The sequence below is a fragment of the Penicillium samsonianum genome, assembly GCF_028829775.1.
Source record: "Penicillium samsonianum strain IBT 33392 chromosome Unknown utg000002l_segment0_segment0, whole genome shotgun sequence".
In the NCBI taxonomy this organism is placed as follows: Eukaryota; Fungi; Ascomycota; class Eurotiomycetes; order Eurotiales; family Aspergillaceae; genus Penicillium; species Penicillium samsonianum.
In genome coordinates, this window is record NW_026643260.1 from 3,813,938 (window position 1) to 3,831,081 (window position 17,144).

Here is a 17,144-nt window from a genome sequence, read left to right on the forward strand (position 1 = left end):
GCATGTGAGCGAAACAAAAGCTTGGTGTTAGCATGCAACTTGGTTAACTGCCACATCTTCTGATCGAATCATTTCATGTGACATATCACCTAGCCGCTTGGGAAAGTTGATCTATCACTAAAATCGACAGCGCGCGCGTCCCCTTACCTTCAGCACGCGCCCGTCTCGTTTTGGCCTACTTTTTCCTATCGTCTACTTCCCATCGAGGAACAGGAAATAAAAGCCCATATTGCCGTCCTTGGTATCTTGAATACCTCCATCATGGCCATGCAATATCTCAACCAAATAAAGAACCTACGGCGTTCGCCGCAAATGGTCAGCGCCCCCAAGCCTGTCCTGACGCCGGAAGATGAAGCCTACCTACGCGAAGTCACCGCCCAAACGGAATCTGTGCCCATTACAACAGAACAGAATGAGCAACCCCGAACGGAAAGCCCTGCTGGGGTGTCTCTGCAACCTGCGATAAGCGAACAAGCTGAAAACATCCCTCTACCTACATCGCCTGTAGAGGAGTTAGCAAAGGAGCTTGGCGAGGAGGGTAGGCAAGAACGGAAGAACTCTCAAGCAACATCGACAAGATCAGAGACACCAAAGTCGGAAGTTTCCAAGCCACCACAGAAGAAGAAACGGTGGAGTGCCATGTTTTGGAAGAAAAACACAGAGAAGGTTAGTCATATATTTAATTGTGTTCATGTTCGGATCCTTCCATCTGGCTTGAGTATGTATTAACATACGAGTTCGCCCAAATAGGATAAAGACCCCTCCAATGCAAACAAATCGCAGACCGAAACTTCGACTCCTCCGACCACATTGGATACGTCAACAAACGGGAAAGATGCAGATAAAGATAAAGATGCTGAGGACGTGACGGATATTCTGGAGCGATTGAACCTGGCAGCGGATAACAACCGTGTATTTTCGATCAGCGAGGAGACACAAGAGCTTTTACGCAAGTTCAAGCTCATCCTCAAGGATCTGATCAACGGAGTCCCAACTGCGTATCATGACTTGGAGATGCTGCTGACCAACGGCAATCGCCAACTACAGGAAACCTATACAAAGCTGCCTGGTCCCATGCAAAAGTTGATCGAGAAACTTCCGGAGCGTTGGACCGAGACCTTGGCTCCAGAGATGCTGGCTGTTGCTGCCGACCGCGCCGGCAAGAGTGGCGTCAACATGGAGAATATGGGCAAGGCCGCTGCAGCTGCAGAGAAGATGGGAGTCAACATGCCAAGTCTAAAGGAACTTGTGTCGAAGCCAGCTGCTCTTGTAGGAATGCTACGATCCATCATGACATTTTTGCGAGCTCGATTCCCTGCTGTTATGGGCATGAATGTGCTTTGGTCTTTGGCATTGTTCCGTAAGTGAAGCACCACACCAAGTGCATGAATATGTTTGCTGACTATCTCTTCAGTCCTCCTCTTTGTATTGTGGTACTGCCACAAACGCGGACGCGAAGTCCGTTTGGAGAATGAGCGTCTGGTGACAGAAGAAGAGATCACCAAGCTCAACCAAGATACATCCGAGGGTCTAATTCGCCCTACTGAGACTTTGATGACAACCGCACCACCGGGCGCTTCGTCTGATGAAATACGTGAAGGTGTGAGAAAGGTAGAGGAGGCCCGGGCCGCTCCTGTCGAACCTGCTGTACCCGCCGAAGTGGAAAGCGAAAGCCAACAAAGTACCCAACAAAATGCCCGGCCAGCGGCAGTTCCTTCCCGGTCGAAATCACGTTTGTCTATGTTCGGTCGGGCCAAAACAGAGCCTATGCCTAGTGATGTTGCTCCTTATCCTGGCACTTGATCTCCCTTTTTGTCGGATTTTTTCACCTTAATCTTGTTTCGATGGACGGAACCATGGTTGTTCATCAAATCAACCAAGGAACCTTGGATTTGAGTGGGCGACCCAGAATCGAGGGGTTGCTAAATGAAACCTCTTGCCCCGGGAATTATGCCCATGCCTCTAAATAGTTGGATTTATGTTATTTTAATCTAATTAATATCATTCGGTCTTACGAAGGACAAACCTCGGATTTCATGTAGTTAACCGCTTTCCTTTTGATAGTTGCTCTTGGCGGTCTCCACTTGTTTCCTCTTCTGTCAAATATCCCGCATTACTTTCTCTAGCTTCTTAGTGCTCACTGTCCCGGTGATAGGACCAACACCCATATTCTCTCAATATTGGTTATAGACTGTGACCGTGGTTAGGCCTTCTGTCAAGTGCTGTAGACAATTATCGCCCCCACCTCGTGATTCCTAGCGTCCCTGGGGCAGACACGGCAGCCTCCTCGCTGAACCTGAGTGAAACTAACCATCTCTTTGCGTCGCAAAAAGCTTTACTAGTTGCATCATGGTGATGCTTCTCGACCTCCCAGAGGAGACACTCTGTCTCATTGCGGAAGACTTGGATGATCAGCGTGACCGCTATTCCCTAGTTCTATCATGTCGTCGATTGTACACAGCCTTACTCCCAACTCTCTATTCTCGGGTTATTCTTGGTGATGTTAGCAATCATACAATTGGACAAGTCAGTCGATTTTTCAATGCAATCGCGCGACGGCCGCAGTTGGCAAGCGCCGTGCGATCTTTACGCTTGGAGAGTTGGGACACTGAAGATGATGCCGGGGATATCGACTGTGAATTTGAATATGATGAGGAACTTATTTACGGGCTTGTCGCTGGTACCTGTTGGTCCACGCAACCGAGTAAGGAACTGCGACTCGGAAATACCGATGCTTGGTTAGCTTTGCTCATACCCCAGCTGAAAGGCTTAAGACGGATCAGCATATGCTACCCGTATGGGTCAGAATATGTTGAGGATATGTTCGTGAAGGCTGCCAAAGAGGATACCACAGCATTTCCTCGCCTCACTGAAGCTTTCGCCGAATGGGCTGATACGGAGAATTCCATTCATGCAAGCTGCATGGAACCGTTCTTCAAATTCCCGGCCATGCGCAGGATTGGAGGATCCTCTATGGTCGACTCCGATCGTGAAGAGGGAGAACCTCGCATCACACCCTTCTCGGGAGTCACAGATATCGATCTCGATATGACCAACACTGAGTGTGGATTTGGTGTCTGGATCGAATCTTGCAAGGCTCTCAAGACTTTCCGTTTAAATATTGGCGGAGGAATGATCTCAGATGGACCCGATCTTATCTCAGCTCCGCTTCGAGAATCTATATCCCTTCACAAGGCATCGCTAGAGGCGTTTTGGCTCTGTGGCGAATCGTGGGATCCCCCGGAAGACGATCATGGATGGATGGGATCGTTTGCCGATTTTAATATGATGAAATATCTGCATATTTCTATATCAATGCTTGCCAAGCTTGACGAGAACTTTGAGCCCACGCAAGAACTCGTGGCACTTTTGCCGCCGTCCCTTGAGACTTTGTATTTATGTCACTGCCACAACGAGCTGCTCGAATGGGCCGTCGATCAAATCGAACGCTTGATGGATTCAAAGTCCCTACCACGCCTTACTTCCCTGGGGCTTGAAGGTTACGGGCCTTCAGAGATCGATCAGAGTTCCTTGGAGACTATGCGCAAACTGGAGGAGTTGAACAAAAGATGTGCAGAAGCTGGTGTATTCTTCGCTACTTCTATTGGAAGTCACAGAATGGTCCCGAGTCATTTTGTAGAGCTTTGGCCTTGTTCTTAATTTAATGATTGCTATATGGGCGTGTTTATGAAAACAGGCGAGTGATCAGTGATGCGGGGTCGGATAGTGTAGTATATCATCTAGCAGATCACTTCAGTTTCTTATTAAATGGTGTTATATGCACAGCCGTATGATATTCCCATTTTGCTGCATATTATGGGGCCAAAACAAGAAAAATAAACCACTTTTTGAGGGGTAAAAATTTAGATATATGGAGCAATTTATGAGATCGTGGTCCCTACCCTCAATTCCCTCTTCCGTAGGTCTATTTTGACATGTCGAATTACTCAACTATACACGATCATTACCTAGATGCCACTGTAGGGGCTTTGATCTACCCCGACTGTGTCGGAATCCAAGTCTCGACACCAGTATCACGTAAATTGTCCGTACTGTATGGAAAGAGTGAAGAAGTGGGGAAGGCTGCAAGCTAGAAGACCATCGAAGTGGCCAGGTGGAGGATTGGCATCTGAACGGTGAATGATCCGCTTCAACTAAAAAAATTCTAGCGCTAGGGATATTGTTTCCCCTTAAGAAGTCTGATTGGTGTTAGGGGAAGTAGAAAATTTTCAATCGCAGCCACTGCGGGGCAGAGAGATGATCTTGCATGCTTCCGAACATCAGGGACAAGAATGTATTCGAAAAGAGGGAGAATCGGAAAGATCTTCCGTTCTACATTTGCCCCTCATAATTCTTATCCGCAATGTTATCCATGGATAGATCGTAGAGCATAAACATAAACATTGTAAGTGTAACGAGCTATATATATATATATAGTTATAGAGTTCTAAGGTTGTCCCACTCACCGATCAGAAAAGATAAGAGAGCAATGGATCTATCTCATGCATGTTAGACGCGCCCAGCCTCGGCCATGTTGTCCTTTTACCGCCTCTGGTCTTTTTTAGGTCAGTTAGGCAGCTAAGCTATTGGGGGCAAAAATATAAAAAAAAAGACCTGTAGGTTCCCGGCTTGGGAGACGGGCAAAAATGTCAAGCCGGTCGGAATGGAGTAGAGCGCTTTGCCACTCAAAAGTGGAAGTGGCCGGATCTTATGGCTCGAACCAATGAGCCCCTAGCTTTGGAGAAATTTTGGGTCATTCTGAAGTCCAAACACGAAACAATATGATTCATCTGAGGGGATGTGTCATCGATAAAAAAAAAAAAAAAAAAAAAAACTCCCAATCCGAGGATGAATCATCATCGTACATGCCGCACGGGTCAGCCGCTGCACTGTGTATATTCTAGTTTGACGTCCAGTGCAGACTAATGTTCTCACATGGTGTTTGTTTCAGCGCTGAGTCGAAACTTGACTCAATCTATATTTTGCAGGCTTCTATGTTGTAAGGTTGACTGGAATAGTTTGCAATGAAGATTTTGCCGGGGAAATTTGCGCCGAGGATCTTTAATGACGTTTTTAGTTTTTTGTTTTGTTCAGACTCGACCCGGCCTGCCGGGATATATTCCTCAAGCCCAAATAGCAGTGAATCGAATTGATGCAAGTACTGCACAACATCAGTAGCAATAAAACCCAATATACCAATATAATTTCAATGCAACCACCTGATTTAAGTCAATACCTAGGTGGATATCAAGTTTATGACTTTCCCGTTGCGACTTTCGGCGATCGCTGATTGGCGCGAAAGAGTCGGTGAGCGGCGCCAACGAATAGGCGGTCGTGTTCTGCAGCCAATCACAACTGTCCCCCACTTGGGGAAAAAAACGACCGTCCTTCTCATTCTTCTTCCCTTTCCCATAGCACTTCCAACTGATCTACTTCGGATTTCCCTGAACTTATTGAAACCCCTCTTGAACATATTCACTACATATCCACTACATATCGTCAAGAATTCAGCCAAATGGCCTTCGTTGAGCTGTAAATGCCTCGCTGGGGAGCCTGTCCCTGCCGGCTCCCCAGTCCTGCAGCTCCGATCTTCAATTCTACTTGACGATATTTGTTTCTCTTTCGACGCCTCGTGTGAAGGCGTTGGAATTGCCCCCTAGCAAACTCCCAGAAGGCGCACTACAGCGTCCGCAAAGGACTGCGGGTGCTTTCGTGGCTACGAAAAAAAAGAACCTTGGACTCCTCCCCTCCACTCCGCTTCTCCGATCTCCTCCACTACGTCCCACCTCCCTTCGACTTATCCCCTTAACGGATCGCTGTTTTGGACCAAACTACAACCATCCTCTCACCTAAGGAAGATCTACCCCTCTTCCTTCGTTCCATCATTGGATCCTCCTGGAACGGACCGGACCATTTGAACGACAAAAAGCAAGGACCAAAGAAGTCCACTCCGGCAAAACAACCCCTATCCATATTCATCCCTACGTGTCTATTACAAAATGCCGCAGAGTGCATACTCTTCCAAGCGGGCTCCCAAAAGCTCCGCCAAGAACTCTCACCCCCGCCTCTCAACTCCCGAGTCCAACATCATGCGGAATCTCGATATGTCACCGAAGGCCAATCAGTCTCGAAAGTCAGCCAATGCTCAGCCATCCGATAGGAAACGGAGAGCTTCATCATCATCAGTCTCAAGTGTTTCTTCGGTCTCGTCCCTCGGGGACCTGAGCGACGAGGCAGATGATTCAGAAGAAGATGCAGATGACGAGCAAGAGCCAGCTGCCCGGGCCCCGTCTTATGGTCGTCGTCGAGACAATAAGGCGGGGCGCCAATCCGTGGTAAATAAGAGAAGACGTGTCCTGAACGACGACAGCAGTGACAGCAGTGACGGCAATGACGGCAATGACTCGGATGATAGCTCAGATGATGTGTATGCCGGTGTAGACTATATCACAGATGCCGAAGATGAAGACCAAGACGTTGAGAAGATGGAAGAAATGATGATCGTGGAGTCAGAGAAAACCCACCGTCCTTTGCCCAGCACTGGATTTGCCGATGATGGGTGGGCTATCAACTCCTTCGACGATCACATGTTCCTACCGGCTGCGTCCTTCTTTGATGAAGAACACCTTTACAGTGCCATGGACACCTTTGGAGAACCTCAGGTGACCAGTGAAGCCGCCGAGACTCCCGTCGCCCGGCGAGTTCACTTCGAGGAGCGATCCGATTCGTCCTCTGATAGTGATTCCCACAGTGACGACGATATACCCGGTGACTTCCTACAACAGGACAGCCTGGACCCACAGTTGCGTCGTATGATCGAAAACGACAACGAAAACTACCAGAGAAACACCCGCCGGCAGTCGGAAGAGATGTTTGGCGACGCCGACTATGGCCATGGAAGCATCTACCACGTCGAATCCGAAGGATCTTCCGAGGGCAGTTTGAGTGGTTACGAGAGTATGATAATTGGTCATTCATATCTCAGTTTTAGTTTTGCTAACCCCTTTTAAAAGGTGACGATGGTGACACCACAGACGAAGATCTCCCCCCACCAGCAACTATCACCCACCCTCGGTCCCTTCTCCGCCGGGACTCCTCCGACTCTTTGGCCCCTGTTGATGAGAAGACTGACTGTATCCCCCGCCGCCGCGGGCCTATCATGGGAACCTTCGTAGCAGACCCCCACAAGCCAGTAGCCTTGGTCGACTGCACTGGCAAGCATCTTGTCATTATTCCGGCGTATGCCTCTTCTCGGCACGACTGGCTAGACTCTGCTGCCAACAGTATGCCTGGAACTGCCAACACCAGCCCTCGCCAGACTACACTTCACTTGGTTGATGAGAGCGACACCGATGCACTCGCCTCACCCAATCAGATTGATTTCAGCCCAATGCTGGCTTCGAGTGCCAACCTCATGATGACCGCTCTCGGCAATGATCTCACCCCGGGAGGCCAGGTCATGGGTCCCCCTGAGGCATTCTACCCTTCTCAGGACTTCACCATCGACAGCTCGTTCGAAGAAGATGAAGAAGATGACCCAGAGTCCGCTCTCAACGTCGACGACTTTATCGACTTTGGCAATGGATCCTCTGATGAAGATGAGGACATGGATAAGCAATCCGATGATGATGCTCTGGTCTCCCCAATGGCTGCTCCCTTTGCCAAGTCCATGGGAACACCTACCCCCAGCCGCAAGTCGTCTGACTCACAACCACCCAACAACGAAGAGCGCTTCCTCAATCACCTAGACAAGGGTATTGTCACCGCCTTCCGTCGCAACCATAACCGCTACCAGGCGCTCCTCCGCCTGCCTCAACACCGCGAGTTCATGCCCGCAAACTCTCCTGCGCGTCCTGCCAGTGTCTTCCGGCATGCTAAGAACAATGACCAGCGAACTCCCACCCGCAAGCGCAAATCAAGCAGCATTGCAGGTGGCGAGGCTGTGCGACGCAAGCTGATGGATGCTCAGCAACGTCGCTCTCAGCTCCCCATCCCAGCACCTCTCTGAGGTCTCACGATTGCACGACTTTTGGATTACCACCAAGATCATATGATAACCACGGCCACAATTTATTCTGTTTCTAGTCGCTGGCAGACTCGATTATTAGGGTCTTGTGCCTTTGACTCTCTCGACCTTGCGTTGAGCACACAGGCTCTTCGCTCTGGTCGTATTGCATCTTGCCACTAAACTATCGTGAAGACCAGTCTATTCTCCTAATGATTGAGCTAGATTTGCCATGCATGTTGAGTTGGCTTGCGAAAGATCGATGTTGGTTCTGAGAACCCCAAAAGCGATCCGTTTTGATATTTGATTATCTTTCCAGTCCTTGATTTCCTTTTTTTCATTTCATTATCATGTCATATCTATTGACTGGCCATTTTTCTCCCTCGCCTGTCGCGGGGGCTGGTGATACCTTTGGATTTGTGGAGTTGAAAACTTGCGGGTTTGCGTTCTAACGAGTGATGGTTGATTAAGTTGCTGTTTACATTTACCTTTACCAATATCAAAAACATTTGAAACTTTTATTACATTCTCTCGCTGGTTTGCATTAATCATTTGGTCTTAATCCTCTCATCATGAAGCTCAGACCTCATGATGTACACCCTCCACACCCAGGACCCACCTAAACCTTAATTCAAGTGAGATCTACCAAGGTCCGCATTGGTCTTAATCACCATACCATTCCCTTCTGTCCTAGGTAGCGCTGGACGTAATGACCAATGGAGCTATAACCTCCACCACTGACACCGAGGGCTACTTTATCTACGACAACACATTTGGAGAGCCCGACCTAATAAGGCGAGAGTCTCATGAAAGCCCTCCCTCGATTCATGGCTCTAAAAGGTCGATCTGTGCGGTATTACCGACAGTCCTCAGTTTTGACCTCGACTACTACCTCGGTATCACCGACATTACCGACACCACCAAGCCAATCCTCAACTCTTTCAGCTCGAGCACCAGCCGTAGAATCATCAGACTCATGTTCATCCACCTCCTCTTCCTCGCCATCCCAAACCATAACCCACGAGTGCTGATATATCCCCTTTTCATTCGCCGGAAACCCATCCGACCGAAGCCAGCAAAATATGCTTCGAGTGGGATTATCCGATTTCTGATCTGAGTATAGATCATACTCACAATCCTTCGGTAGAGCGGGAAGATCCGCAGAAGTAAACTCTGGTTTGGGACAAGACACACATAGAAGCAGGCACAGGCATAGACGACGTAGGCGCGGACGCTGAAAGCAACGAGGCAAACCGCGCCTCTACCCCCGTATCCTCAACCCTCGACCCATCCCCAAGCTCCCAATCCCAACCCTCATATTCCAAAGCATGACATCCAAGCCCCAAATGTATGGCCTTAGGCGGGGTTATGCAATCTGCTCCAGCTCTGGACGTCCGCCATCTCGACTGCCCCTTTATTTCAAGATCGCCCCGGATTTTGGCACAAGCAAATGAGAATGTTTTGTCCGATGGGATCAATCCATGGGCGAGAAATGCAGGCGTGTCTTTGAGAAGGGGTTTCAGGTCGATGCACTCCAATGGAAGGCGGGTATCACTGGTGTTGATATGGGTTGACCATAGCTGATAGCTCGCGCGGAGGGTGTATTCAAAGGCTTCTTTGCTTGGGCGGAGGACGTCTTCCATGTTCAATGTATAGATCTTGGAAGGAAGGTTGTTGCGGTAGAGCGAAGTGGGACTAGATCGTGAGGCTCAAAATAGATCTGCGATGAACGTTCCTTCTGTTTTTCAGTTGAATTTGCAAGTATACATTCCATGATGGGGTCTAAGATATAGATCCTTTAGTGGAAAAAATCAAGTCATTAGATCTATAGACTGTTCAAGGATTTTACATGGTCTTATGGAGGATTTTTTCAAACAGCCAGACAAGAGTCCTTAGTCTATCAAGGAAAGTCAAGTTAACCAACGATATAACTACCTGTCGACCGGGATATTATATTCCAAGGCAGAGATGCTTAGTTTTGAGAGGAGAGTTGTACTTTGTCATTTTCTAAAGTTATATGCATCAGACGCAACCTACGGAGTACATAAGTACCAGACAATGAAGCCCACGAGACTTTGAATGTCTAGGCTTCGGTCCTAATGGAAGTAAACGCCACATATTTAGTAGTGAAGTCCCCTACTCCGTACTCCGTACTCCATGTAGCAAGAGGATTCGGTCAGAACTATTGGACGCCCTGCGTTTAACGCCATGTTTAGCATAAATTATCGAGGGGGACCATATTGTCCTTAATCAAATGCGCATTGCAGAGTACAACATAGCTAGACATAAATAGGATGTCCAGACAAGCCTTGACATCGAACGAACACTGCATGGGCAAGAAATCAATAATACCCTAGGCGCAGTGGTTCTCGTCACACTTGCACAACATGAATTATTTCTCCAGAAGGTAACCTTGAGGCAAATTTATTAATATCAAGAGCCTGATGAGATTTGACTAGATATTCATATGACTGTCTAGACCCCGACAGTTCTCATAGGGTTACAGCGTAGTATTCCCCATGTGGCGCTAAAATCTCATTCGTCGGTATTTTTAGTTGAGCGCTTCACGTTAACCCGAATTTAAGCCAGACAAAGCCATCGTACGACGCGCCGAGAGATGGAGATGATTTGTATTTTTGTTTTCATTTCGAGAAACAAAAAAAAATAAAAATAGACGATTAATGCGATGGAACATGACTGAAAGAATACGGAATATCGGCACTTCTATGCCTCAAAGCCGAAGTCACACAATGCCTGTTCCTTGCGGAGTAATAGTTCGTTCAGGAAGGAGTAGAGGCTAAGCTAGACATACTTAATTAGGACATTATTCGGACTTAGATCGGAGATGTAACAGTAATGGCATCCGTTGCATGTCTAGAGCTAACAACTGAAACGCCTAGACACAGGAACCCCTCGAGCTCTCGAGCTGTTTAGACAAGTCCATTAGTAAACTAGTTTCGGCTCTAGAGGACAGGTTCGTTGGCGCTGGGCTTTTTCATAGGATCCACATAAATCAAGAATCAAATGGTGAGACGGAGCGTTCAGGTACCCGACCGTTCGACCTTCCAGGGGCTTACCCCTAACAAAGATAAAGATAAAAAAGTCAATTTAGTGCGACACAAAAGCAGTACCGTTGGCCCCAAAGTGGGAGTACCCCATAGCCTTGCTCTGATTCGTCGACCTCGGCGCTTCGAAGGCGCATGGAAGAGCTTGTACTCATACAATAGAGGGAACAGATCATGAAGATCAATATAAGCACATATACAGTCACACAAAAAGTGGGCCACAAATGGGCGAGATGCCAAGGGATTTTTTTTCTTTTCTGACCGGTCGCATTATTTGAATTATTTTGAATGCGTGACACCAAATTCGGAAGTAGTCAGTTTCAGTCAAAGGGAAGTTCAAGCCTTTACTGGAGTAAAAGATATGGGGAGATGAAAGACCCCAAGTCAATGAACTGCACGTGGATCCTTGTACCCAACCTCTATCCTACTCTGAAGACCCCGAAGACCCTCTCCCCTCAATCATCGGCCATATGCAAGTTTCCGTGCCGATCAAGCGCTTAATATTCATACTCTATTTTTACTCAGCGATGCTCATTGGCTGGTCATCAATTAATGTCGACTGATCTAACAGTCACATCCCACGGCGGATGGATGAACTCATGCTGAATGGGATTGGACCCCTTGGCAAGCGCCTTGGTCAACAGCCCCAGTCTGCAAGCCCTGACTGGCTCTTCTCCAGCTTCTGCAGGTCGTTCCTGTACTAACCGGCGCCGAGCTCTGGATGGATCCCCAGCTCGCCCTCTTTTCAGCCACTACCGTTTCATCTGTACCTTCAGATTCCTGCCGATTGGAGGAATGCTCGCTTTTCTCTGACGAAATGTCTTACCAGGGTCCTTGACGCCGGGATACTTTGGGCCAGCAGAGAAAGGCTTGCTAGCTGCAGCCAACTCTTTGTCTGCAGAGGTTCATGGCATAGCCTGGGTTCGACGACTGTTTAAAGACCGCCACTCTTCCCAAATCCTGGACTTCTTTCATCCTCGTCATTGTTTGATTTCCTTCTGGCTTTTTGCCCATCTTGGTCCGTCTCCAACCAAAGACGCTCGTTCAGGGATACGCATTTCCTTGTCCCACCCTCTTTCGTTTGATATTGGTTCAGTTTCACTGAGGCTTTTGTTATTGTCGCCCCATCAACAATACTAATAGAAATTGCTTGCTTTGCTGCCTACATCGGTACAATTGTGGCTTATATCGCAATATCTATTGAGGCCTAGCTTTCTATATCGCAGCCTATCCAGCCCAGACCTTTATATCACTCCATTTTTGTTTCTTTCATCCATACTTCTTCTCTCTTCTTTTTTTCCTTCCATTCTATCTTCCATTTGCGTCCCACTTCTCCGACACTCATTACCGATACCCTTCCACCATGAAGGTCACTTCGGCTATTGCGTTTTTCTCTCTTCTGGCCTCTGGCCAGGCCACCGGAGCGGTATGCCTCAATTCATATCTTGTCGTCTTTGATATACATCCTAACTTGAGTGCTTATAGTACTGGGGCTCCGAGAAATACTACTCCAGCCCGGGTAGATCGCCTAACAAGTGTAATGACCACCAGAGCAAGGGCTTCAGCTGGACTGACCTCGCTGCTGGCTCCTTCTCCGAGTATGGCGGCTTCTCCTTCTCTGGTTTCACTTGCGGCAATGGCTTTGGTTCTAGCCTTGGCAAGCGTGGCGTAAGTGATGCATGCCCCTCTTTCATCTGCACATACTGACAATGGTTATAGACTCAAAAATGTATCTCCGGTACCGTCTCTAAAGGTAGCTCCTCTAGCTCCAGTGCTGGCTCCAGCTCCCAAAGCTCCAGTTCTTCGGCTCCATCCTTCGCCTGCGGCTCGGACGAGAGCGGCTTCTCTGTGACCAACTTCCACGTTGCCACTGAGAAGGATACCGAATTGCACATCATCTACAGCATGCCGGATGGATCGACTTGCAGGAATACCGCTTCCTGCAACTCAGCTGGTACTGTGGTCAACAACGACCAGTGTGGTGGTGCTAAGTCCGTTCACTTCGAGCTGCCCGACGATAGTGAACATGAGAGCTGCGGTTTCGGCATCTACAGCGTTGGCTTTGACTGCACTCCTGGTTCCACAACCACTGCGCCTGTCCTTGTCACCACTGCTCCTGTTACCAGAGTTCCATATGAACAAATATCTGTGTCTGCTGGCTCCGGCTCTGTTGTTGCGCCTTCACTCTCTGTCCCAGGCTCTGATGTGGCTCCAGTCACCACCCCAGTGGTCAGCACACCTCTTCGGATGACTACATCGACTGTGTTCACCACCAGTTTGTTCACTATCACTAGCTGTGCTCCGACTGTCACCGATTGCCCAGCTGGATCAGGCTCAACCACTGTGGTGACTTCCACCATCGCTCTTTCCACCACGGTCTGCCCCGTTACTGAGACTGCTCCTGCCGCTACAAGCTCGCCATCTGAGCCTGCTGTACCCGGCCCGAGCAGTATCCTCCCTGTCAGCTCGTCTGCTGGTGTTCCTCCTCCCAGTGACACATCTGGTCCCACATCTTCGGTTTCGGCTCCTTCTTCCGTTTCCCCTACTACGAGCGAGACCCCGGCTGGAACTTCTCCTGCTTCGACCCCGCTTATCACTACTCCAGTCCAGATGACTACCTCAACCGTGTTCACCACTAGCGAGATCACTATCACTAGCTGTGCCCCGGAGGTTGTGAGCTGCCCAGCAGACTCGACCACAGTAGTGACTTCCACCATCGCTCTTTCCACCACGGTCTGCCCCGTTACTGAGACTGCTCCTGCCGCTACAAGCTCGCCATCTGAGCCTGCTGTACCCGGCCCGAGCAGTATCCTCCCTGTCAGCTCGTCTGCTGGTGTTCCTCCTCCCAGTGACACATCTGTTTCCACATCTTCGGTTTCGGCTTCGTCTATTTCATCCACTACGAGCGAGACTCCAGCCGGAACTTCCGCCGCTTCTACCCCGCTTATCACTACTCCAGTCCGGATGACTACCTCAACCGTGTACACCACCAGCGAGGTCACCATCACCAGCTGTGCCCCGGATGTTGTGAGCTGCCCAGCAGACTCGACCACAGTAGTGACTTCGACCATCCCTATCTCCACGACTGTGTGTCCCGTCACTGAGACTACGACGGCTGCTGTCAGCTCCACACCTCTGCCTGCAGGCTCAAGCTCAAGCGGCGTTTTGCCTGTTAGCTCACCGGCTGGAACTTCCGCCGCTTCGACCCCAGCAATCACCACTCCAGTCCAGATGACTACCTCAACTGTGTACACGACCAGCGAGATCACCATCACTAGCTGTGCTCCCGAGGTTGTGAGCTGCCCAGCAGACTCGACCACAGTGGTGACTTCGACCATCCCTATCTCCACCACTGTGTGTCCCGTCACTCAGACTACCACAACTGCTATCGGCTCCACACCTTCACCTGCCGGCCCAAGCTCAAGCGGCGTCTTGCCCATTAGCTCCCCGGCTGGATCACCTCTCCCCCAGTGGCACTTCAGTTGCTTCCACGTCCGCCGGAACCTCCTCGGCTCCCGGCGTGACCTCCGATGTCTCGTCCCCTGCACCTTCCTCTCCTCCTAGCACAACTCCCGCCCCTGGCGAGGCCACCACCACTGTCGTTACTTGGGAGACTGTGACCACTTGCCCCGTGACTAACACTGTTACCTCTGGTTCCTCTACTTTCGTGACTACCTCGAGCACCATTTCAACTGTTACGTTGACTACTGTCTCTACAATCTGCACTGAGTGCTCCGCTACCGCCACATCTGTTGCTGGTCAGAGCACTGTTGCCCCGTCTGGTACCCCCGAGGCTTCAACCACTGTCGTTTCCAGCACTGGACCATCTGGTACGCCTGAGGGATCAAGCTCTGTCTCTTCTTCGTCTGCGGAGGCCTCCAGTCCCTTCCCCAGCGGCCCCGATGTCACTAGCTCGGTCCCCTCTAGCGTGGGTGCTATTACTACACCTGCGGTTCCCCAAGGGTCGACTGCCACGGTTATAACTTATGTTACCGAGACCACCTGTCCTGTGACTGCCACTATCACTTCTGGATCGTCAACTTTCGTCACGACATCGAGCACAGTATCAACTGTTACCTTGACCTCCACCCCCTACCTTCCCAGCTCTGTCGCTGCCGGAAGTACTCCTGCTCCCTCTGAAACAGGCGTCGCCGGCACCACTGCTCCTACGGGTCCCGCTGTCACCAGTGTCGTCTCATCTAGCGTTGGCGTCAGCTCTACACCCACTATTCCCGAGGGTGCCACGACCACCGTTGTGACTTACGTGACCGAGACCACCTGCCCCGTGACCAACACCGTCACTTCGGATTCTTCCACCTTCGTGACCACATCCCACACAGTTTCCACAGTGACCCTCACCTCCGTTTCAACCATCTGTACCCAGTGCGCCACTACCGCCACTGCTGCCACTGAGACTCATTCTCATTCTACCGCCAGCAACACCCCGACAGTCCCCACCGGTGTTTCCCCGGTATCGAGCCCAGCTCCCTCAGCTCCTTGCCCCAATACGGTGCCTCAGTGCATCAACACTTGGCTCACCCTCGCCCCCAAGTGCACATCCAACAGCGATGCTTCATGCTTCTGCCCCAACAGCGAGTTCACTAGCAAAGTCATCTCTTGCATCCAAGCCTGGGGCGCCTCCAAGGAAGAGATTCAATCTGCCCTGTCCTACTTCACCGGTATCTGCGCCACCTGGGTCCCCGAGAACCCAGGCATCGTAACCGCCATCCCCTCAACCATCACCCTGATTCCGACAGTCGCTCCTTCCGCACCCGCATCTAGCGTCGCGGGCGCCAGTGTCACCGCCAGCGCCGTCGTCCCCATCACCTCCGCCCCCGCCCTCCCCTGCACAACAATCACTTACTCGACCTACACCGTCACCGTCCCGCAGGTCAGCTTCGTCACAAACACTGGAACTAGCGCTGGCGCCGTCCCAACTATCGGTCTGGTCCCGGCTGGTCCCAGCGGCGCTTCCCCAGCACATACGGGCAAGGTTCCCGCCCCCGCATCGGCAACATGGGTGACCTCGAGCGGGTACCCGTACGCCAGTCGAAGCGCCAGTCGAAGCGCCAGTCGAAGCGCCTCGCCTAGCGCATCCCCGGTCTTCAACTCGGCGTCCAGCTTGTCGATCGCATCCAGTCTGGTGCTGGCTTCTATCGCTGCTTTCTTCAGCTTGGTGATGTAGATGCGTTTTCCAGCAGACCATCCCACGATTACCTCGTGGTTTTCCTTTTCTTGTCTCTTGTTACTACAAATATGCACAGTGCGGATTGATTTCGTGTTTTTGCTTCGTGCTTGCTTGTCTTCGCGGCCCTGGAGTGGTTCGTCCTGGTTTTGAGCTGAACTTTGGCTGGGAATTGACTCAGATCCTCGGTCCTATGGGGACTTCTTTGTATTTTATTTATTCACTCCCTAATTGAACGCGATAGACCTCGCCTTTTTTTTACCAATGTCCGATTTAGTTATCTTCCTCTCTAAGTACATAGCTTTCTTCGATTCTTATTAGAGCCTTTGGCTACAGCATTGAAATATACTACGCATTGGACGACTTATCCACAGTCTTTCAGCCCTCTCGCATTTCTATAACCTTGTGGTTCTTTGCACAGTGGGCGCAAGACTTGGGGTTGGCGATGTCGGACATACACTCAACATCCAAGGGTAGTCGATAACCATTTGGTTAACTCTCCCAATTACGATTGGATATGCAAAGGCAACACATGCGCTAAATCACCTTGCGTAATAAGGACCAACAACTGCTTTGGCTGGCAGCTCGGGGATCTTGCGGGACCTGGCATGGTGAATCCGCAACGATCAGTGCAAATGCTCCAGGAAGAACCTGAATCCAATCCCCAGTCAATTCCTGTTCGGAGCTGACGAGTTGATGATGTTGTGGCGGATATGACAAAGCCCTTCCTCTGATCAATGGTGAACTCTTCGTCAATCATCAATTGCTACTGCCATTCCTCCAAAGTCGTAGGTCTTGTCATCATTTGCCGTTGATTCACAAGAAAGGGGGACTGAGGGGTTGCTGCCTGTAGGTTACAACTTTCGGGCAGTTGTCGTAACGGTAAAAG

At 50.1% G+C, this 17,144-nt stretch overlaps 6 protein-coding genes across 6 annotated transcripts; 5 read left to right on the forward strand and 1 right to left on the reverse strand.

Moving 5' to 3' along the window:
* Positions 1 to 261: 261 nt before the first annotated feature.
* On the forward strand, positions 262 to 1,803 carry N7471_003329 (uncharacterized protein; the record flags this gene model as incomplete). The annotated part of the gene is made up of 3 exons (XM_057276049.1): positions 262 to 666; positions 751 to 1,360; positions 1,415 to 1,803. 3 exons carry the CDS (start codon positions 262 to 264, stop codon positions 1,801 to 1,803), a joined length of 1,404 nt encoding a protein of 467 aa, XP_057140687.1.
* A 546-nt stretch (positions 1,804 to 2,349) lies between these two features.
* Positions 2,350 to 3,660, forward strand: N7471_003330 (uncharacterized protein; the record flags this gene model as incomplete). The annotated part of the gene is made up of 1 exon (XM_057276050.1): positions 2,350 to 3,660. One exon carries the CDS (start codon positions 2,350 to 2,352, stop codon positions 3,658 to 3,660), a length of 1,311 nt encoding a protein of 436 aa, XP_057140688.1.
* Positions 3,661 to 5,999: 2,339 nt separating this feature from the next.
* On the forward strand, positions 6,000 to 8,008 carry N7471_003331 (uncharacterized protein; the record flags this gene model as incomplete). The annotated part of the gene is made up of 2 exons (XM_057276051.1): positions 6,000 to 6,957; positions 7,014 to 8,008. 2 exons carry the CDS (start codon positions 6,000 to 6,002, stop codon positions 8,006 to 8,008), a joined length of 1,953 nt encoding a protein of 650 aa, XP_057140689.1.
* Positions 8,009 to 8,714: 706 nt separating this feature from the next.
* On the forward strand, positions 8,715 to 9,122 carry N7471_003332 (uncharacterized protein; the record flags this gene model as incomplete). Its single annotated transcript, XM_057276052.1, has 1 exon — positions 8,715 to 9,122. The coding sequence occupies one exon, from the start codon at positions 8,715 to 8,717 to the stop codon at positions 9,120 to 9,122; it is 408 nt and encodes a 135-aa protein (XP_057140690.1).
* A 13-nt stretch (positions 9,123 to 9,135) lies between these two features.
* N7471_003333 (uncharacterized protein) lies at positions 9,136 to 9,648 on the reverse strand (the record flags this gene model as incomplete). The annotated part of the gene is made up of 1 exon (XM_057276053.1): positions 9,136 to 9,648. One exon carries the CDS (start codon positions 9,646 to 9,648, stop codon positions 9,136 to 9,138), a length of 513 nt encoding a protein of 170 aa, XP_057140691.1.
* Positions 9,649 to 12,433: 2,785 nt separating this feature from the next.
* N7471_003334 (extracellular serine-threonine rich protein) lies at positions 12,434 to 16,255 on the forward strand (the record flags this gene model as incomplete). The annotated part of the gene is made up of 4 exons (XM_057276054.1): positions 12,434 to 12,496; positions 12,556 to 12,738; positions 12,790 to 14,428; positions 14,514 to 16,255. 4 exons carry the CDS (start codon positions 12,434 to 12,436, stop codon positions 16,253 to 16,255), a joined length of 3,627 nt encoding a protein of 1,208 aa, XP_057140692.1.
* Between the last annotated feature and the right edge of the window lie 889 nt (positions 16,256 to 17,144).